The sequence below is a fragment of the Indicator indicator genome, chromosome 6 (genome assembly GCF_027791375.1).
Source record: "Indicator indicator isolate 239-I01 chromosome 6, UM_Iind_1.1, whole genome shotgun sequence".
Taxonomy (NCBI): domain Eukaryota; kingdom Metazoa; phylum Chordata; class Aves; order Piciformes; family Indicatoridae; genus Indicator; species Indicator indicator.
In genome coordinates, this window is record NC_072015.1 from 17,195,205 (window position 1) to 17,218,186 (window position 22,982).

At 35.9% G+C, this 22,982-nt stretch overlaps 1 protein-coding gene across 1 annotated transcript; it reads left to right on the top strand.

Moving 5' to 3' along the window:
• The first annotated feature begins 43 nt into the window (after positions 1–43).
• TRIP13 (thyroid hormone receptor interactor 13) lies at positions 44–12,950 on the top strand. The gene is made up of 13 exons (XM_054381826.1): positions 44–135; positions 799–964; positions 1,275–1,404; positions 2,615–2,670; positions 5,779–5,869; positions 7,242–7,314; positions 8,465–8,528; positions 8,773–8,859; positions 9,581–9,687; positions 10,728–10,881; positions 11,067–11,179; positions 12,307–12,376; positions 12,855–12,950. The coding sequence occupies exons 1-13, from the start codon at positions 44–46 to the stop codon at positions 12,948–12,950; spliced, it is 1,299 nt and encodes a 432-aa protein (XP_054237801.1).
• The last annotated feature ends 10,032 nt before the right edge of the window (positions 12,951–22,982 follow it).

The window sequence follows — 22,982 nt, forward strand, 5'->3', positions numbered from 1 at the left end:
CCTGCTTCTCCTTGGTATCCCTTTTCCCCTAGGAGCAAGAAGGATGGACAAAGCTGCTGGGGATTTAAAGCAAGCCCTCCCAAACGTGTGTGAAAATGTTCAAATACATGTGGAAATCCATCAGAAATCAAGCAGGTGTCTGATCAGAACTTCTGTTTTCTGCAACTTGGGTCTGTTGCGTTTTATCTATGTGCTGTGCACCTACAAAAGTGCTCTGCCTTCGCCATGTTTCACAAGTGTCTCATCCTAAGGTTGAACAAATCCATTTATCTCAGATTCTCCATGTGCATCATGCAATCTAGTTTCATAATCAAGTTCATGGCCATATTCTATACTTGCTCCAGTACATCGTTATCTCTTCTACAGCAGATCCCCAAACTGCAAGCACTGCTATAGATGTAATACCATGAACAGCTAATAGATGGAAAGAATTGCTTCCTGTAATGTTTGCAATCTTGCTAGCACACCCTAAAATAAGATTGACTTTATTTGTATCTGGGGCACACTGCATTGCCAACTTGTCCACCAGTACCCTTAAATCCTTTTCTGTAAAGCTGCTCTTCATCCGGGTAGTCTCTAGTCTGTACCATTGTCTAGGCAGTATATGGAGAGACAAATTTCATGTTTACTTGATAAATGTGAGATTGAGTGTTCCTGTCAAACTGTATCTCCAACCTTTTGTGTGAGATAGAAGTTGTTTCCATGTAGATTCAGTGTATGAAGTTAAGCACTCTGGCATTAGTTCATACTTTGTTATAAATATCCATGCCATAAATAATGCTGTTTCTTTCTTTTTAGTGCGGCCAAGACAGAAGATATCAGGATGAGTGTCTTAAAGCTGTTGAACAGACATAACATTGTGTTTGGTGATTACAAGTGGACAGAGTTTGATGATGGTTTCCTTAACAGCAATGTGCAGTCCGTGTCGATTGTGGATACAGACCTGAAACTGAAAGACAGACAGGTATTCAGAGTCAGGAATGCACAGCTCTGTTCACATGCATATGAACTAGTTGTAAGTAAACTAGTGATAGCCTAAGGATGTGTGCAGGGCAAGGTCTATAGCACAATGTAGTATCTCATATCTCATATTAGGCTGACTGGTATGACCAGGAATAGGTGGTTAGGTTCTTGGGCCTACTCCTGTTAGTAAGGTCTGAAACAGAAGTAGTAGGCTTCATAGCTGAATGCCAGCTGAAAATTAACTTTTTAATGTTATAATTAACTTTGAAGAAGATACACTAGGTGTTAAGAATCTTTTATGTCTATTCTAGCCTATTGACTTGAGCAAAAGCAATCTTTCTCTGCATATTTTTCATCTAAATGAAGAAGGACCAAACTCTGAAAACCTGGAAGAAGAGAATGAGGATATCATTGCAGCTAACCACTGGGTGCTACCAGCAGGTACCCATGTGATATTTCTGGAAGGTCTAGAGCAATTACAATGAAAGAAAATCTTGGCAAGGCTAAAACTGTTTATAGGGTTGCCTATTAAAGGTATTATTTTATATATTGTTAAAGTTTGTCCTTTGTCAATGGAACCAATATATTTGAACTGTCTTTATGATTTTGATTGAACTGCTACAGATGATTCCCCAACATGTCATTTATTTCTATAATACTTGTGGATGGGTGGAAGTAACTGGTCTTAGGGAATAAAATGTATAGTCATAATCAGAAGCATGGAAAAATTTGACCCTGCAAGATGTGTTTCAAATTTTTATTTGGAGACCCACAAGAAACTCATCAGTTTAAACATTAATTTTTCCAGAGACCAAAGTTGGCTTCCAGCCCCTAAGACTGCTCTTGTATTTGGAACAAACAAACAAGCTAAACAGATTTAGAGTCCTCAGAGTGTCTTCTGAAAAGAAGAATAAGGCTTTGCTCTGCAATAGGGTGTGGCCTGGCTGTTGCAGTCTTGTGCTTGGAGAAGTTGGATTCTTCACCTGGAAGAAGGAAGTATAGATGTGAGCTTAACTCAAAGAGACAGTGGTTCTGAGACTTTTTTTTTGCTCTTTCCATGTTGTGAAAAGCCAAACTCTCCATTACATTTCTCTTAGGGAATAATTCAACTCTGACATTATGCCAATATTATTTTGGTTTATAATTATTTATAATGTCTATTTTGCTTTTCTTTGCTGAAAGCTTGAAAGTAACTGCTGAAAATGATTGATACCCAAATCACAACTTTATTTTTTCATTCATTATTCAGCTATGTGGGTTTTTTTCATCCTCAAAAAAAAAAAGGGCATGATAAAATGAGGCTTAGAACCCTTCTCCCACCCCGACTTAGGGAAATGTAGATCTATCCCCTGTTGAGAGTAGAAAGAAGGCTATTTTCCCTTTCATGTCAATAAATTAAGAAGATGGATTTCTCCTTGCAATTATTGAAGAAGGCAAAAGTTGTGAAACCGCTTAATTTGTCTGTTAAAAACTAGTGTTTACATTTTGAGAAAAATGTTTTTTTCTATATATTTTAATTGTTCATGTAAATACGTTCTTCATCCTTGATTGCTCAGAATGATTTGAAAACTGCTTTGTGCTGTAATTGTAGTTTACAAATTCCCTGAATGATTTGTCCTAACCAGGTATTAATATATTGCTTTTGTTGCAGCTGAATTCCATGGCCTTTGGGAAAGTCTTATATATGACACTGAAGTAAAATCACACGTAAGTTGAAAATTAATAACAAAATTGCTTGAGGAGATCTAAGACTTGAGATGCAGCCTGTTTAAAGTTTGCTTATCCACTGGAGAGCTTAATTGGAAATTACTGTCTGAAGAAAGAGTTCCAATGCCTGCTTATTATACTTCTATATTTTGATAGGTGGTATGTAGTCTTAGCCATTTTGGAAAGCTTTATATCCAGGTTAAGATCTCTTTATAAAAATTTTTGATAGTTAATTACTTCTCTGATGTACACTTGACAAAAGAAGGCAGAGCTGATGTTTTGGGATTGAACGTCATATATCAGACTTACAGCAATATGTACTATTGTGAAGTCAGCTGAAACTGGGTTCAGCAATGCTCATGCCACAAATTATAAAGAATTTCTTCGTATGTATTGGCTTATTGCACAGCAATTGGAGGTGAAACTGTTACTGAAAATATCTGATTCAACTCTTAGACCAGTTTGAAAATTTCAGGGGGCAAAAAGGCAATCATTTATTCACGGTGCCGGATGCACGAGCAAATAATTTCACTACGTTCACGCATACTGAAGATGGTTTCGTTACAACGCTATAGAACACATCAATATGTATTTATTGCTTTTCTGAGAAATCATTAGCATATTCATTAGTCTTTTGGAGCTCTTGCTAATATATACAAATGTCTCTTCTGCATGCACACTCCCATCCTCTGTGAATTTTGGGGAGAGGGTTTCAGAAGATAGCCCCTCTCTTTATCCCCTTCCAATGTCTTCATCATGACCCTGAGGTTCTTGCATGCTCAGAGGTATGGACTTGTTAATAAAGGCATTGATAGTTTAGAAAACTTTCTGTTCTTTCTCACCTTCAAGGATACTGCTTACTTCACAATTTATCACCTTCCTTCCACAATTCATCACCTCCTTGTCTGAGGCCTACGTTTCTGTGTCACAAGGGTGGTCTTTCTCCAGCTGTATTCTGTTATCATCAAGAAACAAAAGACTAACATGCTAACAATTATGGTTTCTCTACTGTGCTCTAGTTATTTCATTGATGTGTTTCATATTTATTTATAAAATCTCTGCTTTTTTCTTATTTAATTTTCTACTTACAAAAGAGGTGGAGGTGTTGTTTTGGTGGCAACTTAAAACTTCCCAGATTTTCAGTTTTGCCTCAGGCGTATTCATCAGCCTGCGTGAAGACAACAATGAATGCTCTATAAAATAGAGCAGAAATTCACTGTTAAAATACTGCACCTTGTTCTAAGGCTCCTTTATTACATGTTTTTCTAAAAGGGGAGAAGAAAATTAGTGGGGAAAAAAAAAGAACAACTTCAGAGACAGAAAAAATGTATCTAGCATTTTTTGAAATCAATGCTCTACTGTTTTGAGCTCTTAAAATACCTGTTGTGAACTCTTAAAATACCTGTTGTGTCTACAGTGTGTAGATTTTTTTAATAAGTGATTTTAGTGGATTTCTATTGCTAAAAGAGAAGTGTGTTGCTATTATCTGTACTTGCAGTGCTTCCCTTCTACTGGTACTCTTGTTTACTTTTCTCAGTAAAATGTGAAAACTAAATCACTCAGTGTTCAGCTTGTTGTGTGATCGGCTAATATCAACCTGATTTTGTCCCATTAATTGGTCACTGTGACCATAGCTAACAGAAGTGATGGGTACAGGTGAGGCAGAAGGGAATGGGAGTTTAACTCCATGTTTCTGGTAGCAGCTGGACAATTAATTGGTTTAGCAGTAATATCAGCCTGCACTGTTAGTGTTCATACAAATGTACATTTGTATTAGTATGATTTGACTAGAATGAGTGCACTCTCATTTGAGTGCTGGTAGGACATTTGGAAGAAACAAAACAGTTCAATAGGGCTGTTTGATGAAACAAAACAATTTCTTTATCTAATTTTAAGATTGCATTCGTCAAAGGTTGTAACAATAACTGCTAGAGCTTGTAGAACTGTCATAGTGTAATCTCAAATTTAGTAATTGTGATATAAAACCCACAGGCGTCTAAATTCTGTTGCTTTTATGACCGCAGTCATTAAGATGTTTATTATACTTGTTAAAAAATATACTTCTACCTGAAGTTTTTAGATGTGAGGAGCTATTGCATTAGCTTGTTTGTAATACCATAAATACAGTATTCTCATGTAAGTCTTTATTACCACCTATAGCAAAGCAAAACATTCTGGTAATTGTATGTCTTCGTTTATAAGGTAAACATCAATTAACACATCAATGTTTGTCTGATTTATTGAAATACTTTCCAAGTCATCTATGAAATGACAAGACTCTAGCAAAAGACTTAGTAAATAACAACAAGTTGATCTTTGTCAACTGTATGTGCATGTTGGTACAAAAAAGAACAGCTTTTAATGACCAAAACTAGAACTACTTCACTTCTGCAAAAGTGTAACGAATGTTCATGCTTTAACCCATGGAACTGGCTGGGTACAGTTGTGTTTTACAGACTCTAAAATGTAATTTGCAAATTTGCAAAATAGGACAGTGTCAGCATAATACTGAAAAACATGCTGGATGGAATTTGGTTTTTATGCTGTTGCATAATTGCTCCCATCTTGCACATGAGATACTGCAGGAATACTATTGTGTTGTCCCATTAATGCAAATGGATCAAAATCACATTACTCATAACAGCAACAGAAAATAACATGGTGCTAGCTGTTACAGGTGGAAATCATTATAGATTTGTACATGAGGTTCATATTAATTTTATTGAAAGAGTACTCTACTTCCTAATTGTAAAAAGTTCTGAAACGAAGTAGCATCATTCAGGGAAGTACATGCAACTTCTCATATTTGGGAGGATGACCAAACTAAAAATTCCTTGCAGTAGCTGATAGAAATGCATTTCAATTATTCATGTAAAAGTTCTGGAACGCCATGTGTGCCTACTAACTGCTATTCTTTTATTTGAGGCAGGAAGGAAGTTAATTTCTGCCATTTACAGTAACAAAATTTGCCTATGCCTAGAAGACATATTTTTTATATGTTTTTATTTTAATTAAGATTACACAATAGGTGTAAGAGATTTGTTTCTATTTGTAATTGTATTTGCTGGTATACCTCTAATTTGTGTGTCTCTTGTTCTTCTCAACTAGTTGCTTGATTATGTGACGACCACATTACTGTTTTCTGACAAAAAAGTTGACAGCAACCTGATATCATGGAACAGAGTTGTTTTACTGCATGGTAAAAATTATCTGTTTTAAAACAAGTAGATTCAGTTGCTGTCTGTTTATACTTTTCTTCTGGAAAAGCTTGTGTTGTGCTTCTGTGTAGTGAAATTTGATACAAAAGCAGCAGAGAAGTATTCTTCCTGTGATACAAATTTAGACTGTCAGAATCAAACAAATGTTCACATGTACTATGTTTTGCATTAATTTAAATTCTAAAATGTATAATGTAGTGACAGTGTTTGCTTTGATTTTCAATTTTCTTAAGTGATGATTGCTTTTTTTTTTATAGAATGCAAATATAATTCATGTACTGAGGACATTAGGAGTCAAACATTAGTTACAGTTCTATTGCAGTATTAAAAAACATGTTAGTTGTGGCTTTATAGGAATGCAAAACCATTTAAAAAGCCCTAAAATATAAATACATACTTTTGAGGAAACTGGAAAATCAAATGAGTGTGTTGCACTATTAACTCTGTGTGTTCTGTTGCCATGTATGAAGGCAGTACTCTCACTAATTTACTTATTAATCTTTCAGTCAGTCCTAGCTTACTGTGGTTATGTCATAAAGGAGATTGACGTCAACAGAATCTGTTTTCTTGCAAAACGTAGCTTGTTACTGATAAATTACAATTTTGTCATCAAGACTTACTCAAAAATAAAAGGTCATAGTGGAGATGTTTGTTATGAGTATTGATTATATTTATTATGACATTTTTATCAGTTTAGAAGCTGCAGGATGGTTTTGTTTGGAAAACTATTTTAGACTTAATAATGTAGCTGATATATGTTTAATAAATGAGCTCATTATTATGATCACAAAGAAGTTAATACTGTGGAAGTCCACAACAGTTGCAGTGCAAAACACCTGTATGCTCTAATGGCAGTACTGCTGTTGAATGAAAGTACCATCATCTGACTGATGACTGTTTAACATCCACACATCAACTGCTTGTTTTTACTTCAACTGCTTGTCTGTTTGGAGAAGGTCTGGGTGGCTTCAGACCAGATGCAGATTGTGCCAGAGCACGACCAATCTGGGCTTGATGTGTTTCTGTTTTGCACTAGAGAATACTGTTTCAGGAAGATAAAAGTTTAATCATAGTATTAACTTTTAAGAATGCTAATAAGCATAAGCCCTGCTAGAGTGAGACACTTTATGGTGTCTGCAAATAAACTATTTCAGTGAAAATTATTTAAATTCAAAGTTCAGCTCTAGCACTGTAGTGGAGTAAAGAGCCTTCAAAATACCTTGGTGTTCATAATCGTTGTCTTCTATGTTTGTATTCTAAGATACATTCTATAAATGTATTTTTAAAGCTATTTCATGTCATTAACAATCTGATGCATATTCTGTGTATTGTATGGATTTATTTTCAAACCAGGCCCTCCTGGAACTGGTAAAACCTCTCTCTGTAAAGCATTGGCTCAGAAGCTGACAATTCGACTGTCGTACAGGTGATCATTTTTGGAAATGTTTCACTTTAGTTTCACTTTCAGTAGCTCAAAGATGTTTAATGTTTGTTTCAAAGTAATTTGTGCCGAGTGGTAATGTTCATATTTGTTTTATAGTGCACCTGGCTAGCAATAAAATTGATCTGACAGAGAGACTGGTTAGGATATTTTAATGCCTTTTAAAATGAGTAATCATTTGTGCTGAAGTATGTAAAACAAATTTCAGCGGGTGTACAGTCATTTGTGTGTGATCACATTGTACATCAATTAATATTAAAGGACTAAAGGTCATAGTATCCAGCCTATTTGCATCTTCATCTTCAAGAAAGCCTGTTTCTAATAGGTAGTGATTTTGTAACCAATTTATTTTGTGCTTGGATTGTCTGAATCATAGAATCAGTCAGGGTTGGAAGGGACCACAAGGATCATCTAGTTCCAACCCCGCTGCCATGGGCAGGGACACCTCACACTAGATCAGGCTGGCCAGAGCCTCATCCAGCCTGGCCTTTAAACACCTCCAGGGATGGGGCCTCAACCACCTCCCTGGAATGCAACAGTCTGCAGAGGTCAGTCTGTATATCAGACAAGCAATAAGAGTTAGCCTTAAACTTCATAGCAACTTAGCTTTTTATATATATACTTATACCTTTTATTTATATACTTTTACATCTTTTATGGATATTTATATATATACTAGGTGTTACATAAATTATGTGTAATTATTGGAGTGACTTGACTCTATCCCAAGCTGAATTTATGATAAACAGGGACTATATAATGTATGGTTGAGATACTTTGTCATAAGAATATCCATGCAGAGCTAAGTAAATAAGCTTCATGCTTTTATATGTGTTCTAGCTATACTGAACAAAATGAGGCCTTTAGCATATTGACTATTACTTAAACTCCATGTAAATGGCATCTGATCTAATGAAGAAACTGATAGAAATATAGTATAAATAAATCTAGTGAGACTCCTTTCTAGAAATGACAATCAAAACACATAGTATGTTTTCAAAAGTAAGTAATTTAAACTACTAATTCATGGAATTCCAAGACTGAAATGGAAGGAATGAGATTTATGGTAAGTTAATGATATGATTGACTTTTACTTACAATAGATTGATACTTCTTTTTTTTCCCTCTATTTTAGGTATAGATATGGGCAATTAATTGAGATAAACAGCCACAGCCTTTTCTCTAAATGGTTTTCTGAGGTATGTATTGATGTAGCTAGTTAAGCAGACTGTGTTTTAGAAATTACGCTCTTGAACTGCTTCATAAAATATCTGTGTGCACCAAAGATTACTCAGAATAATTAATGTATTTGAGAATGCTTAAATAGAAGCTATATTAGAAAATTATTTAAAAACACAAGCATTTTCATATTTTAATACATTAAGGCTTGTAAAGTTGTGTGATAACACAATAGTTAAACATATGTATATGGTGTCATTCTAGAGTGGCAAGCTTGTAACCAAGATGTTCCAGAAGATTCAAGAGTTAATTGATGACAAAGATGCCCTTGTATTTGTAGTGATTGATGAGGTATGATTCTAATTGCACTGATGTACATAAAAGTTAGCAGAAAGTAAATTGATAAGAGGGAACTATGATAATACTCATTCATAAAGAACAATAAAAGCATATTTGTGTGGTTTTTATAAGTTACAACTGTTTGCAGAAGTGTGAATTTTGACTACTGCAGATTTGAGAGATATGGGAGGAACACAGTATGATTTAGTAGGCCAATTCCAGCTGATAAATGAAGCAAAATATTGCTTGGTGGAAATTCCTGTGTGTTTATAGGTGGAGTATTAATAGATGAACTCAGTGATTTTAAAGGTCTTTTCCAATCCAAAAAATGCTATGATTGTTTAAACTTTAAATAGCCCAGACAATTAACGATATTAAGAAATTAACAATTTGTGTTAATTGTGCTCTAAATGTATATTATAACTCTCTAAAAGGAATTGTTATGGTTCAGTTTATTGTATAGATTTTCTTTAGACTTGCATGCACACACAGAGAGTTCTGCTGTCTAAACAATAATTTTACTGACTACACTTTGTTTCCTTGGCATTGTTTTCTCTCTCACAGTAGATTTATACTTGACAAAATATTTTGAACATGAAGCTTTAGATATTGTACACCAGGATGTAAAGGTGTATTTTTAGGGTATTTGCATTCCAGATATGCTATATTTTTTTTTGTTGTTGTTTTAGTTGGTTAGTTTGATTTTTTTTGTTTGTTTCATGGGTTTTTGTAGGTAGAAAGCCTCACAGCAGCCCGCAGTGCCTTCAAAGCAGGCACAGAGCCTTCAGATGCTATTCGTGTAGTGAATGCGGTGCTGACACAAATAGATCAGATTAAAAGGTAAACTTGTATTATTGTAACAGTAAAAAGTGATTGACAAATTCAGGGTTCATGCTGAATCTTAATTCTTGAAATTAAATACTTTGAATACTAAACTGAATTTGTTAATGCACAAATTCCTGCTAATTGTGACAAGAAATAGGTGTAATCCAACAAAATATTTTGCATATAACAGAGTGAGTGACCAAATCGAAGATACTATACTTTCTTTAAACCTAGGGAGAGAAACAGGAGAGATAGTCATGATATCCCCTTTGGGAAGACAAAAATAAGATCAATGAAGAATTATTTACATCTTCTGTGTGGCAATCTAAAGCAGGATTACACAGCATATGGCTTAGAAGCAACCACTGATGATGCTTGATCCACTTTGCTTGCTGGATTTAGTACAAGATACCATCTCTTGTTTTACTCCTGCCACTTCCCTTCCCTTTTTGGCCATGCTTGGCTCTGCTCCCAGAAAGAAAGGTGCCCTAGTATTTGGCCCTGCCTTGCAGCCATTTAAAGTTAAGTGCTAATTCATACCTAAGAGTTCATGGGCTTCAGGTTTAAGAAATAGCTATGGTTTAGAATGTTCTTGCACTAGTTCTTAGAGCAAGATATTACTTCTCTTTTAAGCTCACTCTAATATCCTCTGAAGTTAGAATGTTTCACATTGCCAGTTAAGCTATGTACTTTCTACTGAACTGAAGTGGAAACCACATAGATTAAAGGTTCAGATTTATCAATCTTTTCAATATTTTTGTTGTGGCAGAAGCTATGCCAGTAGGCTCTAGATAGTTAATATCTATCACTTCTGAAATAGGCTTGGAGAAACTATGGACACTTGAGAAACAGCTGAAAAAAAGAAACTATATGCATTTCATGCATTGGTGATAATTGGCCAAGAACTTAATTTAATGTAATTGCTGGCTAATAAGTAGTGTGACAGCTTATTGCATGAAATGGATTGAGTCCTAAGAAGGAAGGATTCAATATGGCAGTCATGAAAGGAGGTAATTCTTGTACATGTGACATAAAAATCTGCTTTTATCTTGAAGGTATCCCAATGTAGTTATCCTGACCACTTCAAATATTACGGAGAAAATTGACATGGCCTTTGTAGACAGGGCTGACATAAAGCAATACATTGGACCTCCATCTACTGCAGCAATATTTAGAATATATCTTTCTTGCTTGGAAGAACTGATGAAGGTAACATATTGAAAGCAAGGCTGTAAAGTGTCGTATTTTAATAAATCTGATGTCTTAATCACATGTCATAAATAACAAAATTACACACATTTCATTTTGTTTTCCCTGTTTCCATTCTTACTATAGAATTCAATTTTGAATGTATTTAAGTTTTTCATAGCACAATGTATAACTCTTCTTTCTAGTGTCAAATAATATATCCTCGACAGCAGCTCTTGACCCTCAGAGAGCTGGAGATGATAGGCTTCGTAGAAAATAATGTGTCACGGTTAAGCCTTGTGCTAAAAGAAATCTCTAGGTAAGATTCTGAAATTCTACATTTTATTTATATATGCAATGATGTCTGGAAGTAATTGAATTTCATAACAGAGATCTGAAAACACCTCATTTTTTTTCTGCTAGGGTGAGTGCAAAACCTTTCAGGGGACAAAAAGTGGAAGCAATCAGGATTTGCCAACATTTTTTTAGACTCAGATCTGGCTTGGCTTAATATTGTTTCTTGTTTCTTCTCTGCCCTTTAAACTCCTCTTGACAAATTGCCAGTTGGATTAGTGAGATACTTTAGGTTTCAGTGGATATTGTGAATTGTAGTGCAGTTTAGTGGAAATAGCATTGACCCTAGTTCCTGCTTAGAAAGTGTCTTGGAATGGCTTGCAACCTATTAAGTCAGTTTTTATCATTGAGATATAAGTGGTAAGGAGCAAAGGAGAAAGGAGTGAAGTATAAATTGAGTTTGTTACAATTTGCTGAGTATGCTAGTAGATCAAATGGTGTTTCATGGCAGCATAGTAATTCTTGAAACAATACAAATTACATTCACATTATCAAGCAATTTTTTTTCTGAAGTACTGGTCCCTGTGGAACAAAGCACAATAACATTCATGAAGTCAGTAAAGTGTGTTTTCCTTCTGTTCCTGAAATATACAGTCTTAACCAATGAGGAGTGGAGTAAAAGCAAGTCAGTTTTTCCAGGCATAGGCATTTTGGTTCTACATACACAGAGTGGTGCTTGAAGAAGACAGAAATATGTATCTAGTAGGTGAGATAAAGTAAACTGTATATAATGGCTGCAAGAAAAGGAGATAACAGTAAACATGAGGTCCAGCCTTCAAGTTTTTCAAGTTCTTTCAACTGTGGATGGGAGGTCATGTCTGCCTTTTCAGTTTAGTATTCCTTCAATACCCTCTGTGCACAGTGAAGGGCATTAGGTAAGCTTTGGCAGGCAAATGTGACTGGTATTTCTGTACCCTGGCTTGCATTTTCTGTACTGTAGGCTGAAGTGCTAAAAGAGCTGCAAGTCACCTACTGAATTGCTATTTGAGGTTTCTTTAGAGCAGCTTATGCGAGAAACACAGAAAAATGAAATGTCTTCTTTGAAGAATGTGTATTAGTATTTAAACAGCACTTGTCTCTGTTTAACTGTAGAAGAAGTGAAGGTCTTAGTGGCCGGGTCCTGAGGAAACTTCCTTTCTTAGCACACGCACTTTATATTCAGGTAGGTTTGATCTTAAAACAGGTGAGAAGATATTTGGACACTTGGCCTAACCCCCCCCTTTTAATCTAAATTGCACTGTTTCTGCATCTTTGCAGACTGAAACAATTTTGTGCTGCCTATAATTTAGAACTGTAATTGAAAAAGATGGGTGGGATTGACCTCTCCAGCAGCATTTTAGTTTTAATTAAATGTTGTCGCAGAACATTAATATTAATTCTTTCATAATTTCTTCCTTAAAGAAAACCTTCTGACACTTTATGATTAACATTTTGTTAAAAACCTTTTTTCTTTAAGCAAATCCTCAGTAATAATGATTGACTCAGGATTTTGCATATCTTGACTTTGACTTTACAACATCAGTTGGTTTAATATAAAGCTGCAGATTTATGTTTTATAGCATTTTGAAAATTGACTTGTATGTAAAATATTATTCATGCCTATTGCTGTAGAGTGTCTAACAATATTCTCTTCCTTTCAGTCTCCCAGTGTTACAATGACAACGTTTCTTCAGGCTCTTTCACTTGCCGTAGACAAACAATTCGAAGAAAGAAGGAAACTTGCAGACTGTGTGTGACAGTCTACCGTTTTATAGAAAACTACATATGTTTCATACAAATTGTGCAACTTCCATGCATCTGTAATATAGATTGTCAACAATTTTAAAAAAATTGAACCCCTAATCTGTTTGGTTTTTTTTCAAAAGATTAATTAATAAATAATTACGAAGTTTTACGGTGTTTTTTTCAAAAGCTTTATTTCAAATGCCAATAAGAGGATTGTAAAAAATTCTTATGAAAAGTCAGCCTTTTTTCTTTTCCAGTTAGTAAAAGTGGTCAGAATTTTGTTTGTTGTTTATTCATCGCTCATTTTATTCATGCATCAAGTCTTATACTGATGATTTTTTTAATATACTTTTAATAGCAATAGAAATGCAGTCTTTGGACCTGATATTTCTGCCCTAAATGTACTATTTGTTATTGCTTCTCAAATAATAAGCATGAAACTGGAAAGGATTCAAAGTGCTTAGTGATGGTCCAGACCTTTACTACAGACAACTCTTTATCTTAAAATTTAATATAAAGTTGTTTTGTTTTGTTATAGCAGATTCAAAAGTTTAATCTCAAGAGATCACTTTGTTGTGTTTTGTAACACTACTTTTTAGTGTTGTTGCAAGGACAACTCAGGAGTAACTACAATGTGTGAAAAAGGATCCTTAAAATGCATGAAGTTTGGTTTTGTTCTGTTTAATAAACATCACATGAAAGTTACAAATCACCTGTGTGAAAAAAATAATTTGTAGCAGAAAAGCCAAGTAATATATGCATCCAGTTCCTATAGAAAACTCATTCCAAAACTGTCAGCTCTTCTTTTATATTTTCAAATACTTTATCTGCAGTAGGCTGAAAGAATGGAATGATAGAGGAATTTCCAGGTTAGAAGTTTAATTTTTATGAAGATAAAAGTGAGATTAATAGTTGATAATATCCACTTAATGTACACATACTAGCTGTTTGTATTAGAAATATTTTAATAATAGTGCATTTTGTTAGTTCATTGTTTCTATCTTCAAAGTCAATATTATACATTCATGAGAAAAAAGGTTTTGTCTTCAGCTATTTTTATTGATGAACATTATAAAAGCTGCATTAAAAATTTGCATAAAATGTGTCAAGTGCAGACCTACCTGCACTGAAACTGGTCTCCTCCATGAGAATTCCAAACACTGGAATAGGCTCCTTGGGGTCATGGTTGAATCCCTGTCCCTGAAAATATTTAAAAAATGCAGAGATGAGATGCTGAGGGATGTGGTTTAGCACAAGACTTGGTAGAGTTGGGTAATGATTGGGCTTGATGATCTTAAATGTAATTTCAATTAAAAAAAAATTGCATTCCCATTACTAAAAGATGTCATTTTACTGAATGTTTTCTGTATATTGTAGCATGTTGTTAAACCATGTAGGAACTGTTTATCTGCCCTTTTGACTGCCTTTAAACTACAGGTTTTTGCATTTGGACATCAGCCCATGGTGACTTTGTCTATATGTTTTAATGTGAGTGTATGTAGTATTTAGGGTCTGAGTTAGGACCTCGACTTTATGATCCAGATTACATAAGCAGTAGTCAAATGTTTATAGTTTTCTTGATTAATTCTTTTCATTTCACAGTTAACATACCATGCTTGTAGAGAGGACACATTACACCTTCTAGAGTCATTGTTTCAGGCTATTTTCAGAACAGAGCACTGCATCTGTTTCTATGCTGTTGGTATTTTGTGGATGTTTCGGCCACAGAAGAGTGTATTTCTTGCTCTGTGCATCTGTATTGCCTAATAGAAAAAAGCCCACTGATGCAGATTAAGTCTCTATGTTTCTAGGCATCCAAATTTAATAAATGTCAACATTTTTTATTTAAACAAAAGATTAGATTCTGACAAATAATTCCATGGAAGCAGGAGGTTTCCATGACAAAATTACAATAATAAAATGTGCCAAACATTTAATATTGGGTATTATTTCAGCAAATAATAAGAAGGCAGCATAAGATTTTGTCTCTGAAATCCAAACTCCCATGTATGTGCCTAACAGGCAGGATTAAGAGTTTGCTTTGATTTCAGAGGTTAATCTGTCTTGTCCTAGTACTGTCTAGTGCTACAGAACCAGAGTCCTGTATGACTGATCACCCGGATCATAAAGAATAGCTTCTACACCTCAACTGGATGACTTGAGCTTCTGCAGCAGGAAAGTAATGCAGTATGATGTCTGAATATCAGCAAAAGAATTTACAAAGTATTCAGGCGAATAATTGTTTTTGCACTGAGGCAAAAATGAATATTCAGTCATTTGACAGTAAATACAAAGTTGCTTGAAAACTCATAAATAATTAAAATAATGTCCTTTAAAAGAACAAGAATATAGCTACTGTATGATTGATGGCTAGATTGGTTAGGGGCCAGCATGGGCCACAGACCATGGTCTGGTGAGTGCCTGCAGGACAGCAAGTCCATGCCCTCCTCTCTTTGCCCTAGTTGTCACAGTCCCACCATGTTCCAAAGAGCTGAGTGGGACCAGGACATGGGGCAGCTGTGTCAGTTGATGTCCAGGTGTCAGGGTGGTGGGAAAATTCAGGCCAGCCCATGGCAGAGGCAGTCCTGAGGTCAAGGGCTGGGGCTCTGAGGTGCTTCCCAGCATGGGTCAAGGCCCTTGCTGGGAGCCTTCTGACTCCCTTTCATCCAGCTCCTGCCTGGTCCCTGGGCAGAGGGACGTTTTGAACCTTGATCTCCTGGCTGCCTTGTTCCTTTCCTCCAGCTGCTCCCAGAGAAGGAGCTTTAGAGACATTTGTTCACAGTTTCTGAATATTACTCCTCTGTTCTCTTGTGAGGTACCTTGTCCTTCTTCTTTTCTGTCCTCAAGATTTTGTAGTCCTCAGTGCTTCTAGAACATTTTCTTCCATGTATTTATAAAAGAGAGAAATCTCATCTCTCCAATACCCATCAGAGAAGAAACAATGTTATTATGTAGCATTCTCTGCTCTCAAATCTGAGATTTTGAAAAAGTATGCCCTCCTTTTGTGTAAGGATGCTCTCAAATTAGAAATACAAAAACATATCTGTAAAAAATAATAAAGATCTCCAGATTCCCTACTATCTTCGTAATCTTGTGTGTATAGATTTGTGTGTATATGGGTGATAGAAGCACATAAACAATAAAATTTACACTCCTGTTTGTAACTTTTATTGGAATAGTTTTGTTTGAGGCTGACATGAAACTGAAACCTGCTGAGAAAAATCATGTCTGCATACCAAATTAATGACCACATTTTCCCTGCAGTGCAGCCTCTGTGAACCCTTCAGCCCCTTCTGTATCATCTTGTAGCAAGTATACAGTTTCACATCCGTTATATTCCTCAATCCATGTGGCAAAAGACAAACTCTTCACTAGAGTTTCTAGAAGCACAGCCGAGGGGGAACTTCTAGAGGACAAAATGTTCTATTTTGCAAATGTAGCAGAATAGAATTTCTTACAGTGGACACATGCAAAGTTGCAGACATATAAAATTATGCTGCGTTACACTGACCTATATTTAGCATATGGCAAATGTAGAATAAACCAAAAAGCCCTATGATATTTTAAAAATGGATGTGTAATGAAAGAAAAAATAGAGCTCCCAGGCATTATTCTTAAACTTTGAGCTTAGATCAAAACAGATTTGCAACCATTAGGTTTTGTGTAACTTAAGTAACCTAATTTTTCAGAAAGGCCATCTGTCATTTAGATATTTACATCCAATTTCTGGATTTTGCTGAGTATTCATCTCCTACTAGAAGGACTATGATGCCTTTTGGCTCTTTTTTGATCCTTTGTCTGCCAAACAACAGACCATGAGGGCTCAAACTCTCTTTCAGCCGTGTGCCCATTGGGTGTCATTTTACTGAATTCATCAGAAATGATAGACAGACAGTCAGTAGAAGAATACAATCAGATCCTTAGAAGCCATAACTTGAACTTTGTTGCAAGTGCCCAGCGTTGCCTGTGTTTTTCTCATGTCAGAACTGTGTCAAGCCTGAAGACAAAACCAGGACAAAATTTTACTCTTGGTACAACTCTGTTACATATACTAGACACATTTCATGCTTGACATTTCAACTGACATCAATTAGAGATTTGCACACAGTGCAAGAACAAAATTAGCAACACATATCCATGCTGTTTAGAGAAGGTGAAGACTGATGATGTGAAGAGTAAGTCTGACAGGAACTTTTCATCTTTTGTGGAACTTAAGTTTTACTGAGTTTTCACTACACTATACACTATATGTTCTCTCTTCATTCTACCTTTTATTCTCTGCATAATTTATGTGCATGGTGTAACTTTCCCTTTTTCTTCCCATTTAGTTGCTTATCTGCTAATTAAATTTAGACCAAGAATACATCAAGCCACTTTCTGCTGCAGTGTTAGTCACCCTGTGTCTTCATCTGTCATATCTGGATTAAAAGCCCCATTGATGCAGAGAGCACCACCACCTATGTTTGACCAGTGTCTATTATTATTGTAGTCCTGTAGTGCTTTCTTTTGTGAATCACTCGACATGATAACAATATATTTAATTGTAAAATATATAAATATGTGGGGGGTTTTAAACTTAAACTGTTGAAATCTGTAGTAGTTTTCAAGTTTGCTCTTCTGAAATAATCCACACAGAGCATGTGCATACACATACCTACTAGACATGCTTCACAGATGTCAGTTAAAAACATCTTGCTTAGCTAAAGTAAGGATGGGAACGTGATATCTAAACAAGTTTCATGCTGGGAAAGCTCATAAACACATTTATATGTTAAGCATATTTGTTCAGAAAATTCCTAAACATTCTCAATCTATAAAATACAAAAAGCCTGTGGAAACTCATGCCTTCAATCTGTTTTTCATGATGTTTCTCAGACTTTCATGTTTCCTCAGTCACAAATCCGCTCAAGGTACTAAAAGCCTATTAGAGCCATAATCAAATAAAGACCATGAATCTGCTTACAGGAGACTCAGAATAAGAGTGACAAAAAGATGTACAGTAATATAATTCCTCAAGCATAATACCTATTTACAGCTCAAATCAATGTTTTCCACTGGCCAATCAGTATTACCATACTCTGTCATGACTTGTAAGCCTTTTCAATATTTTTAATTTTAAGAGCATTATGGTTTGACTCAGCTGGTGGCTGAGTTCCAGCTTACACAAACTCCCACTGAAGGAGGGTTTTTATACTAAGCCAGGGAATGGCAGACAGAATAGCAGGGACTAAATGAATGTATGGAAACCAGGAAGTTCTAGGGACAGGATGATCATGTATCGTGATGTGCTTCTAATTTGTGAACTGAAAGAAGGGAACACATGAATCCTGGACTTTTTATTTTGATGCTGGAGGCCTACTTAGCATGCAGGAAGAATGCTGTCGAATCACAATGTAATGTTTAGATGAAGGAGCATTTGTGGAATGCTTATCAAGACAACGTATAGATAACAGGAAAACAGGCCGAGGACAGAACAGATGTTCCTGCAGATGTGAGCAGAACAGGAAAACAAAACCAAGCAAAAGAGCATATGTGGAGAGGAAAAATGCAACTAAGAGGAAGACTTTCCCAAGCCCACTACCAAAAGGCACTGTCATGTATGGATAAGAGGAACCAAATGCAAATGAATAGGAAATAGCATGAATATGTAGTAGCTAACTGTATATTAACTTTGTAAAACTTTGGAGCCATAAACAGGAAACATCTCATGTTACAGTCCTAACTGTAAACCCCATCATCCTTTGCCCTGGACAGCCCTTTCCATGAGATCAGCATAGCATCAAATACCCATTAGCTGATTCAGCTGCCTGTTTTGTTTGGTGTTTCCTTTCAGCTGAAACATGCTGGTGGCTGCAGACCCTCTCTCCACCTCCCACTGTGCCCTGCCAGACGTTGGGCTCTGTTTGCTGCAGTGTAGCTGTGCCCCTCAGCATCTTGGTGGTGGTGGCCCCACCTCCCACCTTGTGAGACCATCCAGCTGAAACTTGGACAGAGTCATTACTGAAATTGTATAGCCATTGATTATTTAAAGGTTATGCACAGCATGAGGAAATTGAATGTTAGGTTCAATCAAATGCATTGAAAAATTGCAAGTCACATTTTCTTCAAAAAGTTTCATGTCAGTCTTTCAGATTAAGTCAACCCCCATAGATCCACTACAACCAAAGTGTGCTTGTTAATTTAGATCTGTGGAAGATTTAATATGTAGAGTAAAATACCTGAAAACTTCAGAGAGGTTGTACCCTGATCTAGGGCCATTTGATCTGCTCTTGACCTGAGCAGGGACTGTAATAGTCAAATGTGGATGCCATTATATATTCTGTCTCTCTCATGACAGATATCCTATCCAGTAGAACCACACATTTGCTGTACCCCTCTTCCAGGCTGATCAGATGCAAGACAGCTTGCATCTGTAAGCTCCAGAGACATAACAATAAAAAAAAATATAGGTGAATGTAAAAGTCTTGGTTTACAAGAGAACAGCTTCTTCACTTAAGTGTCGGGTGTGATCATGCTGCAGCCACTCTCTGTAAAATGCTTATGGTCAGATGTTTGACAAAGATAACTGGCCACTTATGTAGGTGGCCCAGAAACAGAGATGTTTTTAAGGTGTTGAGCTTTTTCTTGAAAACCTGACCTGTACATAAAATGCATTAGATAGCACAGTTCAGGCTCACAATGCCATAGCAACTTAGAATTAGATGGGAAAGTGTCACTGTGTTTTCCTTCAGGCACTGGAAAAATAGTGCCTTAGCTTTTGTGGGTTTTTGTTCTGGACCAGGTAGATGAACATGATTTGTACTGGAGAGAAAACTCAACTCTTAAAATGTCAGCTATTCAGTATCTGTATTGTTAATTCCTTCTATAGCAACACTAGCTCTGAGTGCAGTGGTTTCTAGGACTTTGATGCAGATATTTTTCTGGCCAGGTGATAGAAATACTGACAGAATTCTTTCTTATAGTTCATTTGTATCTCCTATGATAATTTAATCATAATAATTCAACCCATGTCTTCTCTCTTCCTTTTTTTTTTTCCCCCCTGAACTACCAGTATCACTTACTGTTGATTTTTGTTTATTCTCACGTGCTTTGCTCACTGATGCTGAATGCAGATAAGGATACATTGCCATCAGAAAAAGATTTGTTAGATTTACTAGACTGAAGGAAACAGCCCTGTCTTTATGTACATGTTTGTAGGTAAATCCATCCACTTCATTTTGTTGGTTTTAGATACTCTTGCAAGTCAGTAACATTTTCTACAGGGCTGTTGTAATTTGTAAACAATAGTCCTGTTTAGCAACTTGAATACTATGGGGTTATGCTCAAAACACAGACATTTGTTAAACCTCATGAGCTTTGTTGCTAAGCACTTTACCTGTTTGCCAAAAAAATAATATAAATGGAATGAGAGATAATACCTACCTACTGTCTAGGAGTAGAACATGATCAGTATAAACAAGTGATTTCCTTACAGTCAAATTAGAGATGGACAAGTCTTACTTGCAAGTGAAAGCTGCATTCTTCTACCCTTTTTGTGACAGGCTGGCTTGCACCAGTTGTAACTGAAAATGTTTTATTTTGACTTCTTGAATCATTCTACAGGCAGTGGAGGTGGTAGGACAATCCAGTTGACCATTGTTCTCGGTGTTCCCTTCATGGTAATATCCACAGCTGAGAAGTGAAAAAAAAAAAAAAAAAGCATTGGCTCCCTCTGAGAGTTAATGGCTGACACATATAGATAAGAAGGACTCTACCCTAAGTGAGCTCTTACTCCACTTGCTTATATCAAAGCAGCTAAATGGCATTTACTCATTCTGAGTAAATGAGAGTAATTCATTCTGTTTATAAAAACTGGGTACACTGAATAATCTTCCCTGCTCTACCAACAAGTTGTGTTAGCTTGGTCATAGTTACTTCACATCTGTGCAGGGGCATCACATCACTATAAGAAGAGAATAACAAGGGGGAAATGAGCTGTACAGAAGGTACATCATGCATGTATTATTAGATTAATTATCTAAGGTAATTATGCATGGTGATTATGATAGCTCATGTTATCTTAAACTAGTATCTCTTTACCTCAGCCTCGAGTTTTGTGTGTTACTTTTTCCCCTCACTTTTGCGTTGGGGGTGCAGGGAGCTTAGCCTTTCTGCTAAACCATACAGTCATCCATATATTCCTTAGACCTATTCAAAGCTTCAGTTTTAGCTCAATGTACTTAGTAAACTTTTATGAATTTATATAAGGATTTATATATGGGAACTCACTTGCAGTGAACTCAGATGTAGCAGGAAAAGCTTTAGAGAGGAAAATATAAAACCTAAAAATACCTCTAATAGGTTTACAAGCATGTCTCTATCTGCTTGCCACTGTAGAATTGGATATTATTATAGATATATTTAGTCACTGAAAAAGAAAAAACAGAGAAAGAGAAGCACACATAAATAATAAAACTCCTGGAAAATTAGTTCAGCCCTTTGAATACTTATTTCCTAACCATTGATGGTAAAGATCCATCTTTATCTCTATCTCTGAAGGAAGACATCTTTACCTGTTCTGTACGATACTCTTCACAGATGCTAGAATATCACCAGCTATATATTTTAGTCACCACCCATCCACATATTTGAGTATTTTATTAACATATCATTCTTGCATACCAAAATAATTTTTTTGCTAAATAAAATTTCATTTCAGTCTGTAATTCTGCAATAAAAGAAAGCTCTAAGTTCACTCAGGTCTGCACTTCAGTGGTCAGACGTATTGACAGGAGCAGTATTTACCGGTGATTTCATACTAGAACATTATATTGTTTAAGCTAAATAACAATAGGAAATTGCTTAGCATACAGAAGCTAGAGATCAGAGTAGAATATAAAGTTACAAAATTTTCCTGTCAAGATTCAGAGTGAAAATTTATATTGTTAGATCTATGCAAATATATATATATATGTTTAATAAAATAAACTGTCTCAACTGAATTTGAAGATAAGGAGACATTTAACCTGTTCCCTTTTTGTATTTGTAGTGAAAAATGTGAAATGGAAGAAAGGAGAAATGGTTTAGAAAGCTTTATTCTTTACAAGGGACTAAAATTTCCTTTTTTTTTTTTTTAACTCGTCTAATCAATGCATCCTTAGGCAAAGGAAGGGGAAGATAATAATCAAGGTGTGATGGTTTGAAACTGTCTTTTTAATTTCTTCTTCTCAAAGTTCAAGCAGAGAAAGCGAAAGAATGTAAATGAGTCACTATTGGGTGTAAGAAAGCAAAATAACGATTGTTCTAAACACTTCCATTGGATAGATAGAAATGTTTAAGAACCACTACTCAAAACAAAATCGGGGCAGTTGGAGTGGGGAGCTCTCAGCTTCCTTGCTGGGCTGTCTGGCTGCTGCTTCTTCTTCTCTTCTGGCTGAAGATAACACTCTGACCTTGGTGAGCTAAGTTAACAGCCTCTCTGCTTCTTAACTTCTCTGCTTTCTGCCAGGGGGGTCTTGGGGAAGGAGGCCCTTGGGGAGAGAGGCCCCTTGGGAAAGTCCCCTTTGGGGGGAAGCAAAGGGAGCTTGGTTGTGCTTTTCTGTTGATTGTATATATTTGTAAATGTTGTGAATTGTGTATATTTGTACATATCCATTGCATTTCATCATAGATTGTAGATTTGCTTGTAAATACAGCTTTCATTTGCTTTCCAGACTGAGCTAGCCTGCTTATTGTCGGTGTGGGGGGATTTCAGCTCTCACGCTGATACACAAGGATAGATGAGACCACAGGCGCAGGGAGTTTATTAGTTTTTTTCTTTCCCCCAAAAGCTATTTAGTTCCAAGGTATGTAAGTACATCTTTAACTCCAGGTATATAAAGTACTTAAACGAATTTTCAATAAAACCACTTCCTAGGGCAACGATTACACAAGAGTCTTAGCTTTATTATGATAGTACCTTCATGCATATCAACTGAAATGGAGTTGAATACTTCTGGAAAAAACAGTTGCCTGCTGTTAACTACTCGTTGACCACCAGGGGGAACTATTGCTCCATAAAGGTA

Bases quoted from the DNA above. Each gene is read 5' to 3' on its own strand.
- TRIP13 (XM_054381826.1), top strand. From the start codon at position 44: ATGGACAAAGCTGCTGGGGATTTAAAGCAAGCCCTCCCAAACGTGTGT. The intron at 1,405-2,614 runs GTACCCATGTGA...CTTTTGTTGCAG, and splicing joins CCACTGGGTGCTACCAGCAG to CTGAATTCCATGGCCTTTGG. The intron at 5,870-7,241 runs GTAAAAATTATC...TTTTCAAACCAG, and splicing joins CAGAGTTGTTTTACTGCATG to GCCCTCCTGGAACTGGTAAA.